This window comes from Eumetopias jubatus, unplaced genomic scaffold (assembly GCF_037043125.1).
Source record: "Eumetopias jubatus isolate StellerSeaLion01/CBP00866 unplaced genomic scaffold, mEumJub1_p1.0 scaffold_3, whole genome shotgun sequence".
Lineage (NCBI taxonomy): Eukaryota > Metazoa > Chordata > Mammalia > Carnivora > Otariidae > Eumetopias > Eumetopias jubatus.
The window spans coordinates 1,834,336-1,853,138 of record NW_028274809.1 but is presented as its reverse complement, the minus strand read 5'-3'; the positions used below and the strand labels follow the sequence as shown (position 1 = coordinate 1,853,138).

Genomic DNA, 18,803 nt, shown 5'->3' with positions numbered 1-18,803 from the left:
TTAGCTGTGTGGACCGAGGCGTCACTGGAGAAGACTGCGGAGAGGGAGTCCTGAATAGGGCTTCAGAGGATGCGCAGGAGCTCTCCAAACGGGAAGGCGCGCAGTAAACTAGACTAGGAGGCGCAGAGGCACAGCGGTGGGAGACGGCTAAGGGCTTTCCGCAACTGAAGCCACTGGAGCCTCTGAGAAAGGTGGGGCTCTCTGCAGGCGCGGCGTCCAGGGTCCTCAGCCCAGGCTGCCCTTTAGAACATGGGGAAAGGGATACGCAAAGCCCATATGCCCAGTCCCTTCCCCAGTGGGTAGATTCTGGCTAGGGTTCTGGGGTGCTTCCTCCAGCCCTCTATCTCCCAATTCACCTCTCTTCTCCCTTCATACCTACCTGGGTTCCTGGATCCCCTCTCTACCTCTTATCCTTCCCCCTCAGGTCCCATCTCTCTGCCCTGCTCCCTCCCATTGCAGCTTGGGAATTATAAGCACAGACTAAACTGTCTTTAAAATTCCTTTCGGGGGCGCCTGGGTGGCTCAGTGGGTTAAATGTCTGACTCTTGATTTCCGCTCAGGTCATGATCTCAGGATGATGGAATCATGTCCCCCACATGGGGCTCTGCTCAGTGCAGAGTCTGCTTCTCCCTCTGCTCCTCCCCCCACTCCTGCTCTGTCTCTAAAATAAATAAAATCTTTAAAAATAAAATAAAATTCCTTTGCTATGAAAAGAGAAAGAGGGACGCCTGGGTGGCTCAGTCAGTTAAACGTCTGCCTTCGGCTCAGGTCATGATCCCAGAGTCCTGGGTTCAAGCCCTTCCTCAGGCTCCCTGCTCAGTGGGGAGCCTGCTTCTCCCTCTCCCACTCCCCCGGCTTGTGTTCCCTCTCTCGCTCTCTTTCTGTCAAATAAAATCTTTAAAAAGAGAGAGAAATGGTCAACTTCAAGATATCCTACAAATTTGGTAAACCATACCATCTGTTGCAGGTTGAATGGCATCCCCCCAAAACATCAAGTTTAAATCCTAAGCCTTGGTACCTGTGAACGACCTTATATGGAAATAGGGTCTTTGCAACTAATCAAGTCAAGAAGTCATACTGGATTAGGATGTGCCTTAAACTAAATGACTAGTGTCCTGATAAGAGGGAGATTTGGAGACCCTAAACACACAGGAAAAAATAAACTTGTTGTTTTAAGCCACCGAGTTTGTGATGTTTTGTTACAGATGAATCAGAAAAAAAACATTTACTATTATTAGAATAAAACAAAGTGCAATAGCATTGTATACAGGGTTGCAAGATAGCTACTTTTCACTGAAACGGATCCCGGAAAGACGTCCCTGAATGACACCGGCCATCAGAAAAACCTGAGTAAGTCTTATGTGGCAACTATGTGGACATTAAATGATGTGGGTTTTTTTTAAGAATGTATTTGTGAGAGCACACGCACAAGCGGAGGGAGGGGGGAGTGGCAGAGGGAGAGGGAGAAGCAGACTCTCCGCTGAGCAGGGAGCTCAAATCGGGGCTTGATTCCAGGACCTGCAGGACCTGTTGATCATGACCTGAGCTGAAGGCAGACACAACCCACTGAGCCACCCAGAAGCCCCTAAACGATGTTAACTTTTTTAAAAGAGTGATGAACCAAAAATTAAGAAAAATAAAAATACTGGTATATGAAGAAATGAAAATTTAACAGCAAATAGTTTTATTTCATATGAACTGTGTTTTACAATAAAAGGGAAAATAAAATGCAGAAATTACAAAGGGCAATTTATTAGGAAAGCAGATAAAAGGGAACAAACATAAAGCTGTACTAAAAGGCACCTCGGCCAGCAATACAGTTATCAGTTCCTAAGAGGAAGCGAAGCCAGACAGCCTACCAACAAAACGATATAGAAGATACTGGAGGGGAGGCCCTGTCCTCCGCATGGCAGCTGGAGAAGCCCACCTCCCCGAGCCCAGCTGGGGCTCCGCTACCCGCCCCCTCCACGGCCAGATCCGCTCCGGGACGGGTGCCCGCATCGGTGAGCCACCCCCCACCCCGGGCGCAGGGACAGGCACTGCAGCTCTAGAGGCCCAGCCTCGCAGGTCGGCCCCGGCCACGGTCTATCCAGCCCAGGATGCCCGGGCGAGAACACCGGCCTCCCGCGCAGGATCGCGGGTCCGGGTCCTCTACGTCCCGCCAGGGACCGCCCATGCATCCCAACGACCCGGCCCCGCCCGCCACGCTGCGGCCAATCCCACTCGCCCGCCGGACCACGAGCCCAGCCAATGGCCGCCATCCCCATCCGCAGCCAATCAGAGGATGAGCCCCGCTCTGCCCGGCCAATGCGGAGGCAGCCAGGGCCCCGCGGGTGGGACCCTCGGAGGCCTTTAGGACCCCGGGGGTGCCCGGCGGGCCGCCCGGCCGCCCAAACTAGTCCCGCGGACCGGGCGTCCGGGCGCGGGTCATGGACCCGCGACAAGCCAGCCGCCGCGAGGTCTCCGGGGTCGCCTCGCCCGCGCCACCGCCGTTCGTGCGCGTCGCCCCCTCGCTGTTCCTCGGGACTGCGCGCACCGCGGCCGCGCCGGAGCTGCTGGCGCGCGCGGGAGTCACCCTGTGCGTCAACGTCTCGCGCCAGCAGCCCGGCCCGTGCACGCCCGGCGTGGCCGAGCTGCGCGTGCCCGTGTTCGACGACCCGGCCGAGGACCTGCTGGCGCACCTGGAGCCCACCTGCGCCGCCATGGAGGCTGCGGTGCGCGCCGGCGGCGCCTGCCTTGTCTACTGCAAGAACGGCCGCAGCCGCTCGGCCGCCGTCTGCACCGCCTACCTCATGCGGCACCGCGGCCTCAGCCTGGCGCGGGCCTTCCAGGTGGGGCGGGCCTCCCGGGTGGGGCGGGCCTCCCGGGTGGGCGGGCCTCCCGGGTGGGGCGGGCCTCCCGGGTGGGGCGGGCCTCCCGGGTGGGCGGGCCTCCCGGCGTTAGGGGCGCGGAGCACCTCGAGGCGCTGAGGTCAGCCTCTGCTGTCCGTACGCAGGCCGTGAAGAGCGCCCGCCCGGTGGCCGAGCCCAACCCGGGTTTCTGGTCTCAGCTGCAGAAGTACGAGGAGGCCCTGCAGTCCCTGCCCTGCCTGTCCGGGGAGCCCTCGGGACCGTGCTCCGGAACTAGAGGAGATGAGCTCCAGAATGAGCCCTAGTCCTTCAGCCCTTGGAGAGCGCCCAGCCCCCGATGCAGGGTGCATGGAGTTGGAGGCAGTTGAAGCGCTGACTGGAGGGGGTGTTTCTCCTCCTTCCTTACTGTCGCACAGTTTTCATTTTCCGATTCTTCCTGAAATGCTGCGCGTTTCTGTCCCGTTTGACAGTACGGCGGGAGTGTATCCACTTGAAGAGGGGACTGGAAGCGTCCCTTCCTTGGTCAGCAGGTTTACCAGAGAGGCCTTGGTCAGGAAAATCCAAACCACGTGAGGAATTTTAGGCAGAAAGGTATTTAATACAGAAGGCAAGGCCAGGGAGCCAAAATCAGGAGATGGGAAAGTATGGGAGTCTCGGAGACCCCCCACCGCAGTCCTGGCCGCCTGCCACTCTGATGTTGGCAACTCCTGGAGGACACCAGCAATGCTGGCAAAGCCTTGTGCCTGCCACTGTTGGAACCACAGGGCTTTTCCCAGACCTCACACTGGTCTCATCTCACAATCTGGCGCAGAATCCAGACCTGTAACTGCTGCCACACAGGCTGGGATGTGAGGCTGCCTGACCACAGCCTAGCGCCTGTGCCCACCTCCGACCTTACTGACCTCCCAGTTTCCACAACAGCACTGAGCCCCGGCCTCACATCCCACAGCCACCCTCGTGTCAAAGATGCACTCACCACCTATGTGTCTGAGCATGTCAATGCCTCTCTTGGTTCAGGCACACCTCACCTGGATCCTATGGTCTAAAGACTATACCAGAAAATTAATCACTATCAACACCTCTAAAATAAGATAGCAGGAGGGGAAAAGGGGGGGAAACTGGCTTATAATATAAATTACGACAATACAGCCCCCGGTTAATATATGCCACTATATACATATCAAGGTAATAAAATATCATAATTAGTGTTTAATATTTCCCCTCCCCACTACTCATTTCATGTTCTTCTCCTCAGCCAGCACCTCGCTGGTCCTGGTCTTTTCCTGGTGAGGTGATTCGAGCCTCCATTCTGAAGGGCCCTGAGTGGCCCTGTCTGCACTGGGGCCGTGGCCTTCCTCACCTCGTCCTCAGCGGGGAGTACTGGGGGCATCAGGAGAATGTCCGGAGCCCAGCAGCCCCGGACTTGCCTGTTGCCTCCGTGGCCTGAGGAGCCCAAAGTGGTCAGGTGGTGTCTCAGCCTGCCATCTCAGCCTGCCACCTGTGTCCCTGGTAGAAGCATCATACCTGGGAACAAAACCTCTGACCCAGCAGAGCCCAAAGTTGTGGGGATGGGAAACTCACACTTTGTGAGTGAGGCCCTGGGATGTGGCCATGAAAGGCGCCCCCTCCCCACCCCCCCGTTACACCGACACCTGGGTTCTGACTGTGACAGGAGTGACACCCTGTTGGTCCCTGGCTGCAAGCATATACCACACCTTGGAGGTGGGCACCCAGCCCCTGGCAATACCACCAGTCAGCAGCTCCTGCCCCCACCTGCTGCAGCCTGTCATGACCTGCCTGTAGCTCACTGCGGCCGAGCCACCTCCTACCGCCTTTGTGCGGGGCTTGCGGGCTGCCTCACTCTCTCCAAGCCACTCAGAGCTCATGGCACCTTGCCATCAACCCCCTTCCATACAGGGGCTACGGCCACTGTGTCCACTCGGCAGGCGAGGTTACAGTGGCTTGGAGGTGAGCCGAGCAGTTTACCGGGACCTGAGTCCAAGTTTTTACCCAGCATGCTCAGGGCACCCTTCCCTGGCTCTGGATAACGAAGGTGCAAGGCGACAGAGCTGAGCCAGGTGGAAAGACATCTGTGGGCCACATCAGTGTTTTACCCTCCAGTTCTGTTTGAGAAGCTCTTACTAGGGGCCCTGTTCTCCCGAGGACCTCTGCCTGCCTCCACGTGCACCTCCCAGCAGGGGAGGCAGGGACCCGTCCCCTCCCTGGCACAGTGCACCTGAATGGTGGTGCCAGTCCATGAGCATTAGGGGAAGGCTGGGTGTAGGCAGTGTTGACTGCTTCAGCCCACCCAAGCCAGCTAGGATTTGATCACCAGAAGACTGGAGTATGGCAATTCCTGTGGGAGAAACCCCAGCCTCTGAGAGCCCCGATTCCACCTTCCTCTCCCTGGGTCAGGTCAGGGTGGGGAGAGGGGAGAAGTGCACTGCAGCTGCTCCCAACCCCGCTCCCCTGGACAGCGGGCTTTCCAGCTTTCCGGAGGGCTGGAGTGTAATGCAGGCTCCTGCTGCAGGGTAAGGGAGGGCAGCCAGACCGGCTACGGGGAAGGGCCTCGGCGCTATGCTGAAGGCAGAGACAAGGTGGAAATGAGGACAATCACAGCCCTCCACCTGTGGGCCTCACAGTTCACAAGGTGCCTTAGTGGGCTGCCTTTAGTCCTGCAAAACAGATGTGTTTGCTCTAAAACTGGCTTATGTCGGTTCCTTACATAAATGTGGGTTAGCAGGCACCTCCACCCTGGGAGGAGAGGGGGTAACAGCTGTGGACCAGCAAGGCTGCCCGACTCCACCCGTCCTATGGGCAGAATTTGCCTTGGAGAGATACACAGCGCCCTCCAGAAGAGAAGGGATGAGATGTAACCCCTGTTCCCCAAGTCCAGGGGACCGGGAAGACAAGAAGCCCCTGATGGCTTTTGAGGGCACAGGTGGTTGGTCATGAGGGGACGAGGGCAGGCTAGTGTGGCTACCCGCGTGCAATGCCGATGTTCCTCCAGCCTGAACCAACTGGCCTCGGGGAAGGGGCTCAGAGAAGCTCCTAAGACTGGGAATACAATCTAAAACCCTCGCCCTTGGCACCTCAGGAACACCACCACGTGGGCAGGCACTGGGCCACGTGAACTCAGAGAGGACCAATTAGACCCCAGCTCTCTCCTCTCTTGAGTCTTAGACGTAGAACTGACCTCCTCCTCCAGGTGACTGCAGGAGCCCTGGGATTCCTGGGGGGTTTGGGGTTGTTACCCCAGCTAAGAGGACCCAAGGGAAAATTAAAGCAATGCTTCAGTGCATGTGCTCCACATGGGTGGACCTGGTCCTCCCTCCCAGCCAACCATTCCTCCCACCCCTCCCCCACTCCCAGGGAGGAAGGTGGGCGCCATCACATGGGTTACAGACAGGAACAGAGTCCAGAGGATTAAAGACTACTTGGGGATGATGCCTGGCTGGGTGCAGCGTCTGCCCCACACCACGATGGCGCAGAGGAGAGCAGTGTGTGAGACTCCTGGATGCCCTTCCGGGCCCCAGAGCTCCTTCTCCCCAAAGATGTGAATTCTTAACATCATGGTAACAGCACCATCTTGGTGGCCCCTCTCATTCCATGGCTTCTGGTGGATCTTGAAGCCTCCCTGGTGTGCAGCCCTCTCCTCTGGGCCCAGGCCTGGGGACAGGACCCTGCAAGGCGGGATGGGGCCAGATCCCTGCTACTGCCCCAGCACTCTCCTGCTCAACAGTGGGGCCTCCAGGGCCCAGCCAGCCCTTAAGACAGCACTTTCTGCGATGATGGAATATCCACTCGGACCAACACAGTTGCCACTAGCCACACAGTATCCTACACACACGTGGAGACCTTGAAATACGGCTATGCCCGGGAGGAACTAAACTTATAACTGTATTTCATTTAAATCTAAATAGCCACACACGGCTAGTACTACCTTATCAGACAGCACAGCCCTAAGGGCCCCGGAGCTCCACATGGCCCACAACACAGACCACTGGTCTCATGGGGGCGGCGGTGAGGGAGGCGTGTATACACTTCCTGGCTTTGCAGAAGCAGAGACTGCACTAGGCAGCTGTTGCCCCAGGAACCTGACCCACAGCAACCCCCAGGAGCCGGGTCAGAAGAGCACAGGGCTTGGGAAGCCGGGCCCCTGTGCGCCCTGATCCTCCAGTGCACAACACCCCCGGCACCCGCGCCCAGGACCCCCCACCCCCACCCCGGCTTGCTGTCCGGGCCCGCGCGCTTTGCCCCCAGTTCCCCCGCATACAGCTCCCCCGGCTTCCAACCCGGCCTAACCTTACCTCACATTGCCCCCGGACCCGCACACGGCGTCCCCCGCTCCCAGGTTTCCCGCGCACAGCGCCTCCCGCTCCCCGGCCCGGCCCCCAGTATAGCGCCCCGGACCTCGGGGGCCCCCGCGCACGGCTCCCTCGTCCGCCCCCACCCCAGTCCCGTGCGCACTGCGTCCCCTGCTCCCCAGCCCGGCCCGGCGCACAGCGCCCCCGGCGGCGGCCGAGCGGAGCCCGAGCTGGGCGGTGCACGGCACGGGGCCGGGCCGGGCGGCTCCCGGCGCGACTTCCTGTTGTGCCCGCGCCCCGCCGCCGCCACCGCCGCCGCCCGGCGCCCCTTGCCCGCTCCCCGCGCCGCCGCCCATGGATTTCACCTAGCGCGGGCGGCTATGGCGGCGCAGTGCTGCTGCTGCAAGGCGCCCGGCGCCGAGGCCGCACCCGCCCGACCGCCGCCGGAGCCGCCGCCCGCCCTGGACGTGGCCTCGGCCTCCAGCGCGCAGCTCTTCCGCCTCCGCCACCTGCAGCTGGGCCTGGAGCTGCGGCCCGAGGCGCGCGAGCTGGCCGGCTGCCTGGTGCTCGAGCTGTGCGCGCTACGGCCCGCGCCCCGCGCGCTCGTGCTCGACGCGCACCCGGCCCTGCGCCTGCACTCGGCCGCCTTCCGCCGCGCCCCCGCCGCCGCCGCCGCCGAGCCCCCCTGCGCCTTCGCGTTCGCGGCCGCCGAACCCGGGCCCGCGCCGCCGCCCCCGCTGCCCGCCTTCCCCGAGGCGCCCGGCGCGGAGCCCGCCTGCTGCCCGCTGGCCTTCAGGGTGGACCCGTTCACCGACTACGGCTCCTCGCTCACCGTCACGCTGCCGCCCGAGCTGCAGGCGCACCAGCCCTTCCAGGTCATCCTGCGCTACACCTCGACCGACGCCCCGGCAGTGAGTCCGCTGGGGCTGGGGCGGGGGGCGGAGGGGGGTCTGGGCCCAGGGTGGTCCCCCGGCAGCCTCTCCTCGCGCTGCCAGGTGAGGGGGCCTTAACCTGGGCTCTGCGCCTGGGGCACCTGCGGAGAGGCCGGGGCCAGCCTGGCCCTGGGGCGTCCGTGGCCTCCGGCCTGGCACTCCTCCTCCTGGCCCTGGAGTCCTGTTCAGGTGCTCTCAGCGATTTACAGCGGATGCCTGGGGAGTTTTTAGGAGCCTTGGACAAAGTGAGAGTCCCGGTGCTGGCCAGTGGGTGGTGGGGGCAGGGGACAGCATGCCACCAAGGGAGGCCTCCCCTTTCAGTTGTGCCAGAGTTGTCCCTGCCTGGGGCCAGGGCAGCTTCCGATGGGTACAAGTCAGTCCATACATCTGCCCGAGCCCCGCACCGGGGCAGGCTAGGGGGAGGTGTCAGACGTGGAAGGGCCTCCGTGTGACCTAGGTCTTCAGAGGACTTGGGGGCAGCTGATCTATTCTCTGGAGGTGGCTGTGACGGCTGTACAGAGCTGCCAGAGCCGGAGAGGGCCGGCTTGGCTCTGTGCCTTGGGCCTTTTGGGTGAGGATTGGCCGGGGCTGCAGCTGGGTGCCCCCGCAGACAAGCACGTAGGCTCTGCCGGGCTTTGGGCACGGAACACCCAATGCCCCAAAGGCTCTGCCAGAAAGCCGAGGTGGCTCAGGTCTGGCTCGGTGGCTGCAGCACCCCTTCTGCCACGGTGAGGCTTTTAGGATGGAGCAGGGCCTTTCACCCCTGTGGCATGGGGGTTCCCTGGGTTCCCCCCACGTACACAGCATGCACACAGCTCTGAGAGGTCTTGGGGGGTTCCATCTGTCACTGTCTGTAGCATGCAAAAAGGGACAGGTGGTGTGGTGGCATCCGGCCAGGGGCCACCAAGGTGACGGTCTGGGTGGGAAGAGCCCAGACCAGACACACACCTGTGGGCTCCTGTGTGATTCCCAGGAACCCTCAGCAGGCCCCACCACCTCACTGCCTACCCTGAGCTCCCATGAGTGTGCTAGCTGCTGGTCCCGGCTGCCTGCTCAGGTCATCTGGGGCTCTGACAGGCGGCAGATATGCCTTCCGGCATGGCATTGAGAACGAAGAGACGTGCTTCTCCCTGACCCTGATCTGTGAGCTTGGAGCCCTTGTGTCTGGGCCACTCAAGACCCTGACCAGCAGAATGGTGGGTCCAGGACCCTTGGCAGGCTGCTGGGGATCGGGTCAGGCCAACAAGAGCAGCCGTCATCCCTGGGCTTTCTGTGGCCTGGGGGCTGGAGCAGGGAGGGGCGTCATGGTCCCCACAGATGGTGCAGCTGTGGGCTTGGGGACAGGGGCCTGGCCTGCAAGCTGGATCACTTGCAGAGGACAGAGGGTTTGGTGTCTGACCCTGGGGCACCCTCCATCATGCAGGAACACCACAGGGCTCAGGGTCTGTGCACGGAGTCCCCCGTCTTCCTGGCTTGTTCTAGGACTCAGGCCTAGATCCCTAAACCTGTCTGTGTGCCAGGTGCAGATGCTGCTTCCTGGCAGTGGGGCCCCACACCTCCACAGGCAGTTTGTCTCTTGGATCCCATTCCTGAACCCCCCCTACCCCCCAACCCCCAGCAAGAAGAGCTTTCTTCCTTTACTGTGGTGTCTGGAGTCAGTAGCCCATGCCCTCACCAGCCCCTCAGCAGCTGCATCTCTGCCCCTGCACCCTGAAAGGATTTGGTGGCTCAGCCCCGGGGCAGAGCCCTCCCCGCCTGGGGGTTTGCCCCAGTCCACTACGTCCAGGGAGGACTGTGGACCCCACTGGTCTCTGGTAGGCTAAGGGGAGACCAGTGCTGGATGGGCCCTCTCTGGCTGGGCTGAGAAGTGGACAGGCGGAGGCCTGAGATGGGCGGAACCTGAGGAGGGCCCCAGGGAAGGGAGGGGTCAGTGGGAGGGGAGGCTGTGGTGGGGGAGCAGGTGTGAGAGGGGAAAGCGAGGTTGAAGGGGGTCTGGGGGACTGCAGGGGCCCATCCCCAGCATGGGCCAAGGACCACCTGTAGCAGGATCCACTGCAGAGTCTCCTTAACGGAGATTCCTGGGTGCTGGCCCCTGGCAGTTCTGGGGTGGGGCCCAGGACTCTGCAGTTTTTGAACAGGCTCCCCAGACAGGCCTTCTGTACATCCAGGGCAGCCTGGGGGGTCAGCAGAAAAAGAAACTACCACTGCAAGCGTCCCTTAGTGAGGGGAAAGCCAAAAGGAAGTTTTAAAGAAGCCGATGAACGTTGACCAGGAGTCTGGCCAGAACCAGATAGGTAGCCCTGCCAAGTCTGGGAATCCACTTGGGTTCGTGGTCTGCGAGAAGGGCAGCCCCTCCTGGGCGTGGCGGTCCACCACTCCTGTGATCTCAGCATGAAACACTGCGGGTGGCCAGCAGCGGCCGTGGGTTCCACGGACCCATCACTTGCAGAGGCTGTGGGGGGTTCCTGGGAGGACCCCTGTGTGCTTGGTCACCGAAGCAGACAAGGAACAATCCAGTGTGCTCCAGCGATCATGTGCCGGCAGAGGGGAGTGTGGGAAGAGCAGATTCAGGGCGCTGCATATGCCACAGTGGCCCTCCCAAGGCCACTCCCGGCCTGCCCAGCCCATTCCTCTCCACGTGCCTGGTCCCATTTTCAGGGCTTCAGGAGCTCCCTTCCAGTATGTGGAGTCATCAGGAAGCTCTGGTTTTCTCCCATTTTCAGTTCTTGGCTCCCTTTCCTCGCTGCCAGCCCATGAGAATTTGGACTTGGGTCTTGGACGGTGCTTCAGTTTCCCATCGGAAGCTGGGATGAGGGGCTGGGGCCTGGAGACCCCCCTGAGCTGGCTCCTGGGTGCCTGGCCTCCTGCTGGCCATGCTCTGGGTCAGCTGCCCTGCCTGCCTGAGGGGCAGGTAGGCGACAGTGACCAGGAGCGGCTCTTGGCCCTGGAGGAGCCCAATCAGGCCATCTCCTCCCGGGCCCCCGCTGTCTTCCTCTCCAGCTGCTGCCCCCAGAGGCTCTGGGCCGAGAAGCCTGAGCAGGTCCACAGGTTTGGGGCCGCTCCTATGGCCCTGCTCTTTCCAGGAAACCTGCCCAGCTTCCCGGAAGCAAAGCATGGTTGGCAGGGGTGTCCTGGCGTCCCCACGTGCCACCTTCTGGTGGGACAGGGCCCCCTCTTGCCTCGCTGTGGTGGCGACGGTGGCACTGGCTGATGCCCTGCCCACCGCCTGCCTGCAGATCTGGTGGCTGGACCCCGAGCTGACCTATGGCAACGCCAAGCCCTTCGTCTTCACCCAGGGCCACTCGGTGTGCAACCGCTCCTTCTTCCCCTGCTTCGACACGCCCGCCGTCAAGTGCACCTACTCGGCTGTTGTCAAGGTCAGCGTCCCCTGGCCTGGCCTGCCTTCTCGCCACCCTCCAGGAAGGAGCCCTCATGTGGGAAGGGGCAGCCTGATAGGGGTTCCCAGCAGAGCGTGGGGGCTCTTTGTGATGAGAGGTGCCCTGACAGGGATGTGGCTCCCAAGCCCCAGTTGTGGGGCTCCCCGTCAGGGATGTGGGGCTCCCTACCACGGATATGGGGTTTCCTGACCCAGGGTGTGGAGTTGCCATTGGAGACGGGTCAGCCCCTGACAGGGGGCATGAGATTTCCCATCATGGACATGGGGTGCCCTGTTGGGGGATGTGGGGTTTCTTATCATGATATGGGTGCCCTGACTGGGTTGTAGAATTTTCCACCAGAGCATGGGGTTCCCCATCAAGGACATGGGGTGCCCTGATGGGTGGGGCCTCCTCACATGCAGGCCCCGTCGGGGGTGCAGGTGCTGATGAGCGCCACACAGAGCACCTACGTGGAGGAGGAAGGCGTCTACCGCTTCCACATGGAGCACCCTGTGCCCGCCTACCTCGTGGCCCTCGTGGCCGGGGACCTGCAGCCGGCAGACATCGGGCCTAGGTAGGGCCACTGCTGCTTGCTTCCTGCAGCAGCTGCTGCCACCGGGGGCCCAGGCTTTGGGGAAGTCCCGCCACGGGCCAGGCATGGGGCCCGCATCTGTGGCTGCCCCGCTGGGGACCCCGCAGCATGGGGACCAGCCCTGCGCCCCGCCTTTTCTGGCCTCCACCAGAGGCCATCCCTGCCAGGCTCCTCTCACCCCACCCACCCCCAGACCAGAAGCTGGGGCCCTCGGCCTCCCTAGTGCCCTCCTCAAGCCCATTCTCCTGCTGGGGCCACACAACATCTGACGCACCCTCAGGCTTGGGCGGGTGATTTCAACTCAGTGACAGAAGGAACCCAGCCCCACCTCGGCGTGTGGCTTGGCTGTTGTGGGAAGGGCCTGCATGGTAGCCCTCAAGTGAGGTGGGGCAGCGGGCTGGGCGCTTTCTGAGGTGTGGGTGCTATTTGGGCCCAGAAGGAGAAGGAAGGCCTGGTGGGTGAGCGGGGTGGGGGCTGGTCAGCCTCTGCCCACCCTCTCTGCCCCGTGATAGGAGCCGTGTGTGGGCCGAGCCGTGCCTCCTGCCCACGGCTACCAGCAAGCTGTCGGGCGCGGTGGAGCAGTGGCTGAGCGCGGCCGAGCGCCTGTACGGGCCGTACATGTGGGGCAGGTATGTCCTGGGCGCCTGGGAGCCTGGCTGGCTACGGGGGGCGGGGGCGGGGGGGGGGGATGGCCAGAGGGCAAGTCCCGCCCTCCTGAGGAGTAAACGGGGGCCTACAAGGAGGGCCCCGTGTCTGACCTTCTGGGGAGGAAGTGCCGCTCACCACTCAGGCCCATGACCCTCTGGGGTCATCTGCCCGCCCTCCCGCCCTGAGCAGGTACGACATCGTCTTCCTGCCTCCCTCCTTCCCCATCGTGGCCATGGAGAACCCCTGCCTCACCTTCATCATCTCCTCCATCCTGGAGAGTGACGAATTCCTGGTCATCGATGTCATCCACGAGGTGGCCCACAGCTGGTTCGGCAACGCAGTCACCAATGCCACGTGGGAGGAGATGTGGTTGAGCGAGGGCTTGGCCACCTATGCCCAGCGCCGTATCACCACTGAGACCTACGGTACTACCTGCGGCCAGCCCAGGGTGGCAAGGGTGGTGGCAGGAGGCCGAGAGCCCAGCCTGTCCCCCAGGGTGTGGTCCCCCAACATGTGTGTGTCCAGTAGGGTCGGCTCCACAGGGCTCAGGGTGGGGAGCACCTGGGGCAGCAGCTCAAACCTGCCCAGGTGCTCAGGCTGCCCACCCCCCTCCTGCCTCCACTGCCCCCCTGCCCCCGTCCAGGGGCTGCCTTCACCTGTCTGGAGACAGCCTTCCGCCTGGATGCCCTACACAGGCAGATGAAGCTCCTCGGAGAGGACAGCCCAGTGAGCAAGCTGCAGGTCAAGCTGGAGCCAGGTACCCACTCCCACCAGGCCTCGCCCCGGGCCCTACATACGTCACCCTGCAGGGCCTCCCTGTCATCCCTTGCTTCCTCTGGCTAGCGCCAAGGCCAGGCCAGGTTGCCCGCAGCCCTAGGAAGGCCTCCCCTAGGCTCCCTCAGCCTGCCACCGCCTCTCCTGGGCTCTGAGCGCTGGCCACCGTGATGTGTGCACTCTCGGTTTCTACCAAGGCTCCCTGGGCAGGGCAGGCCCCACCACTGCACTCCCAGGGCATCCAGATAAGCGAGGGCCCTCGGCCCTTCCTGCCCTGCAGCGCCTGACCCCGCCCCCCAGGCTCTCCCCACCCCATCCCAGGAGACCTCTTTTGGGTAGGGACGCTGCCCAGAGCCAGGGGTGTTCCCCTTGCAGGAGTGAACCCCAGCCACCTGATGAACCTGTTTACTTACGAGAAGGGTTACTGTTTCGTGTACTACCTGTCCCAGCTGTGCGGAGACCCCCAGCGCTTTGACGACTTCCTCCGAGTGAGCAGCCCTCTCCCCGGCACGAGCCCTGCCCTCTGCCCACCCTGAGCCCCTCCCCACCTCCCAAGGCTGCCTCCTGTCCTGGAGGTTGGCATGGAGAGGGGGGACCTGGGAGCAACAGGCAGGACACCGCCTCCTCCTCTAGCTCCCTCCCAGTTTCAGCCACTTGGCAAGGCCCACATGGCCACACAGTGCCTCTATGCCCACCCCGCTCTGGTGGGGGATGGTGTGCCCGGCCCGCAGGCCTGCTGAGCCCTGCCCCACCTGCGCAGGCCTATGTGGAGAAGTACAAGTTCACCAGCGTGGTAGCCCAGGACCTGTTGGACTCCTTCCTGAGCTTCTTTCCAGAGCTGAAGGAGCAAAGCGTGGACTGCCGAGCAGGTGAGGCCCACTGCTTGCCAGTGTCCGTGGCCACCCTCAGCCCACCGGGGGAACAGAGGATGGGGGTGGGGGGCGCTCTACTGCACAGGATACTGCTTCTGCCTAGGGAAAGGCCCCTTGGGTTCAACTGTCCCTTCTTCAGCCAACCCTAGCCAGATGGCGTGAGCCTCAGGCTGGGACACCATGGGTGCAGAGAGGAGAGTGTGCTTCCTATCCCGATGAGGCCCAGGAGGCTTCCCTGAGGAGGTCAAGCAGGCTGAGCTAAGCAGTATGTGCAGAGGACCTGGGGCATGATTGCTTGGGCAGAGGGAGGTTTGCCTTGGAGCTGTCTGAGGCTAGCTCCTTTGTGATGCCCATAAAAATATCTCTGGGGGTCCAAGGGTTTGGGGCCAAAGGAGAGACTGGAGGGGTCTGACATCTAGGGAGAGGCCAAGGTTTGCTGGAGAGCAATGAGGTGTGTGTGGCTGGGGGGGTCTGGACAGGGTGACTCTGCTTTGGAAGCTTTAATAAGTGCACCAGGAGTTTTCGGGGGTGGGGAATGGGCAGCACCTGCCCCCAGAACGGCCCAGGGCTTTCGAGCAGGCTGCTGGCCAGCCCCCTTATGTTGCAGAGCACCCCCACACACAGCCACTCCTGCCATTCACCGCCCCCCCCCCTCCCCCACCACACTATCTGGCGCTGAGGTTGGGTTTAAAGTGCCTCACTGTTTGGTACCCATGAGAGGCATGGAGGGACAGGGGAACCTCATTCACCAGCCTGAGTCTTCTGGCCTCCCCATGCCCCCTCACAGAAGCCACTCCTGTGGCTTAAGATAGCAGGTGCTGGAGCTGACCCCAGCCTCCCCAGCTGCCTCTGCCCTGGGGCTCCCAGGCCCTGGAACAGTCACACCCAGGGACAGCCTTGGCATCTGGGGTCTCCTGGCTTGGGTGGGGACCCCAGGATGGTATCGCCCCTGCAGGGCTGGAGTTCGAGCGCTGGCTCAATGCCACGGGCCCACCGCTGGCTGAGCCGGACCTGTCTCAGGGATCTAGCCTGACCCGGCCGGTGGAGGCCCTCTTCCAGCTGTGGACCGCAGAGCCTCTGGACCAGGCAGCCGCCTCAGCCAGTGCCATTGACATCTCCAAGTGGAGGACCTTCCAGACAGCGCTCTTCCTGGACCGGCTCCTGGATGGGTCCCCGCTGCCCCAGGGTGGGTCCCGCGGCTGCCAGGGTGGCTGGGTGGGGAGTGCCTGCCCAGCCCTGACCTGCCCATGGCCCCGCAGAGGTGGTGATGAGCCTGTCCAAGTGCTACTCATCCCTGCTGGACTCAATGAATGCCGAGATCCGCATCCGTTGGCTCCAGATTGTGGTCCGCAACGACTACTACCCCGACCTCCACCGAGTCCGGCGGTTCCTCGAGAGCCAGGTACGGCCTCCTGCACAAGCTCCGCCCCCCACCGCTCCACCCAGCCCTCCACTCTCACCTCACAGGCTGGGCATCCAGGAGAACAAGGTGGGGGACGTGCGGGGTCTCGGTTGCCATTGGGGGTGCACACCAGGTGGGAGGAGCTGGGACCCTGTCAGTCCTCAGGGAGGCCATGTCCTCCAGAGGGAAAGCTGGGAGCACAGTCTGGAGGTGTAGGCCTACATGGCCCTGGGCCTGTGGGCAGTCCCACACCTGGCCTGGCCCCAGAGCTGTCTGAAGGTCCCAGGCCTACAGGGGGCTCCAGCCTCCCCACTCTACACGGCTGTCCCCAGTCAGTGCCCCTGAGTCCAAGCTCCCTGGAAACGAGGCCTCCGCAGAAGGTCCACAGTGGGGTGCGGGGTGAGAGGCCTTGGGCAGCCTGAGTGCGGCAGTGCAGGCCTGGGCTGGCGGGGGCGGGGCCAGGGCAACAGCGTGCCCACCTCCCCAGATGTCCCGCATGTACACCATCCCGCTGTACGAGGACCTCTGCACCGGCGCGCTCAAGTCCTTTGCCCTGGAGGTGTTCTACCAGACACAGGGCCGGCTGCACCCCAACCTGCGCAGGACCATCCAGCAGATCCTGTCCCAGGGCCTGGGCCCCGGCGCCGAGCCCAGCGTGGAGCAGGCCAGTGCTGGAGTGGACTCGGAGGTGGACGCAGACACGCCGGCCCTGTTGCTCGGGGACGAGCCTCCCAGCAGCGCCATTTCTCTCAGGGACGTCAACGTGTCTGCCTAGCCCTGACCTCCCAGACACCACGATTGTGCCTTCCGTGGCCCGGGCGTGCCGTGACTGTGCCTCGGCCCTGGCGTGAGCTCCTCCGGGGCCCACGCCCCCTCCTGCGGGCTCTCCCAGGGACCTCCTCATGGCCGGCGAAGCCCGTGGACCTGGTCTCCCCAGCTCTCTTGCACTGCAGGCCCAGAGAGGCCAGCACTCGCCATGCCTCCCTGTCTCGACACTGACCGCCGGGCACCGCCCTCAGGGTGACAGCCCCGCAGTCCTCACGGCAACTGCCACACTGTGCCTTACATGTGCCGCGACGTCCAGGCTGCACTGTCCCCACAGCGTGCCTGCGCCCCGCGGAGCCCTGCACCCCTGCCCCAGAGGTCGGCAGCCTCAGCTGGCCCCTGGCAGGGGACAAGGACACAGACGTGCCCTTGGTGCAGGGCCAGGGGACACTGAGCAGAGGGTGGACCTCCCTGGGGAGGGGTCCCCGGAAAGCCTTAACCCCTCAGGGAACATGGGGCCCCGGGCCCCCAGGGAAGCGGGACGGGACAGTCTGTCTTGTGGCTGTAACACCCCGACAGGGAGGACGACGGGTGGGGCTGGTGCTCCTTTTAGGCCCACCGTGCCAGGAGAGCCTGGGGGCCCCGGCAGTCCGAGCCGGGCTACCCCGGGGACCGCTGCAACAGGGTCGCCATGACTGTCCCATTAAACCTCCACTCTGCAAACAACCTCCCGGCCTGTCCACCCGACTCGGCTTCCGTGGGCGCGGGGCTCCCCTGGGGCGGGGGCCCGGAGCTGCACATGGTCTGTCCTCTGCCAGGGGAGGCTGAGGGGGCTGAAGGGTCTTCCTCTGCCCTCAGAGGCCCCAGGTCCTGCCCTGCAGCCCAGGCTCCTGAGGACCTGCAGCAGCCCCCCAACCCCCCCACCCTCTCAGGCCCCTGGGCCAGGTCTCTGCTCCCTCCCCGCTGACCCTCAAACACCGAAGCAAAGGAGGCCACTTGTCACCACCCCAGCTCTGGGCCTTTCTCAGCAGTGGCCCCCATCCCAACCTGGAGTAAAGGCAGGGGTGCGTGGTGGGGGCGAGTCGGTCTTGGGTGACCAAGGCAAGGGGCCGCAGGAGCTACAGGTGCAGGTGCGGCCCAGAAGGGGGAATGAGGCGGACACTCCCACTTGGGCGGCCACCACGAAGGCTGACTGACTAAGCAGTGGGCCGTGGGACTGAGGAAGCCCCTGAGACCGAAGGCTGAGTCCGGGCTCTGCTCAGGGTCACCCATGGGCTCAGCCTGACGGGGCCGTGCCACTGGCCAGTCCCAGGCACAGAGCCCTGCTCTACACAGGGGCCCGGGACGTGGGAGGACCGGAGATGGTGGGCCCGCAGCCCCGGCACCGCCACGCCCAGCCGCCAGCTCACCAATACCCCACCAACTCTTCTGCACTCTAGACGCCCCCAGCCCCAGAAGACGGCCCGGTCCTCCCCCGCCACAGTCGTGGTGCAGCCCACAGCCAGCATCTCGGTGGTCTCCCGGGACGTGGGGATGTGCACGAGGGCTAAGGGGGGCCCACTCAACCCAGAAACTTGTGAACTGGAAGGCCAGTCACCTGCCCTGCGGGGGACAGGGACAGGGCCACTGCAGCAACATCCCCACAGAAGGGGGAACACCCGGCAGCCCCAGAGCGATCCTAGCACACCCTGCGAGGGACCCAGTCCTGCGAGTGGGGGCCCGGTCCCAGGCTCTCTGTGGCCCCTGGCTCCGCCCTCGGGAAGGTCCATTCTCTTCCTGAAGCAGGTGTCAACCAAGAAGCCCTCCGTGGGGCTGCGCTTCCTTCTCAGCCTCCCCCCTGCAAGAGGGAAGGTTGTTTGCAAGTCTCTTGTCCCACGCTTTTTAGTCCTGGGCTCTTGGTCTCTTTGGCAATTGGACTCTCAGAAACACGGACTTGCCCGTGGCTCCACGGCCATGGCACCTTCCTGGGGCCCCGCTAGGTGCGCTTGGCTCCCCGCCTGCCCAGCTGTGCCCACGTGCTCTCTCCCGACTTTGCAGCAGCAGCTCCCAGCCGTCACAACTGGGGGGTGGCGCCCATATCCTTGACACTGTCCTTGTCACGGTCCTCCTAGCCCTGAGCTACCCTCTGGGGCGAGCGGCCGTTCTCCCAGCCCCATGAGGCCCAGCGTTCCTGGCCTCTCGACACTCCCCTTCCCTGCAGCCTGAAAGCCAGGGGTACTGTCGTGGCCCAGCCCCTGCCACCCGCCCCCCAGTCTTGCTCCATGCTGCCCGTGCCCCACACACGC

At 63.3% G+C, this 18,803-nt stretch overlaps 2 protein-coding genes across 4 annotated transcripts; both read left to right on the top strand.

Moving 5' to 3' along the window:
• The first annotated feature begins 2,324 nt into the window (after window positions 1-2,324).
• Window positions 2,325-4,077, top strand: DUSP28 (dual specificity phosphatase 28). 2 transcript variants are annotated; one of them, XM_028105193.2, is made up of 2 exons: window positions 2,325-2,831; window positions 3,050-4,077. In XM_028105193.2, exons 1-2 carry the CDS (start codon window positions 2,430-2,432, stop codon window positions 3,152-3,154), a joined length of 507 nt encoding a protein of 168 aa, XP_027960994.1. In that variant the 5' UTR covers window positions 2,325-2,429; the 3' UTR covers window positions 3,155-4,077. The 2 variants fall into 2 exon arrangements, with proteins under 2 accessions (XP_027960994.1, XP_027960993.1); XM_028105192.2 differs by having other exon boundaries at window positions 2,326-2,831; window positions 2,996-4,077.
• Window positions 4,078-7,446: 3,369 nt separating this feature from the next.
• Window positions 7,447-17,244, top strand: RNPEPL1 (arginyl aminopeptidase like 1). Of its 2 annotated transcripts, none has more exons than XM_088021459.1 (11): window positions 7,447-8,067; window positions 11,385-11,465; window positions 11,888-12,039; window positions 12,570-12,686; window positions 12,895-13,130; window positions 13,349-13,462; window positions 13,855-13,967; window positions 14,240-14,348; window positions 15,307-15,537; window positions 15,611-15,753; window positions 16,241-17,244. In XM_088021459.1, exons 1-11 carry the CDS (start codon window positions 7,537-7,539, stop codon window positions 16,526-16,528), a joined length of 2,115 nt encoding a protein of 704 aa, XP_087877585.1. In that variant the 5' UTR covers window positions 7,447-7,536; the 3' UTR covers window positions 16,529-17,244. The 2 variants fall into 2 exon arrangements, with proteins under 2 accessions (XP_087877585.1, XP_027960989.1); XM_028105188.2 differs by having other exon boundaries at window positions 11,325-11,465.
• Window positions 17,245-18,803: the final 1,559 nt, after the last annotated feature.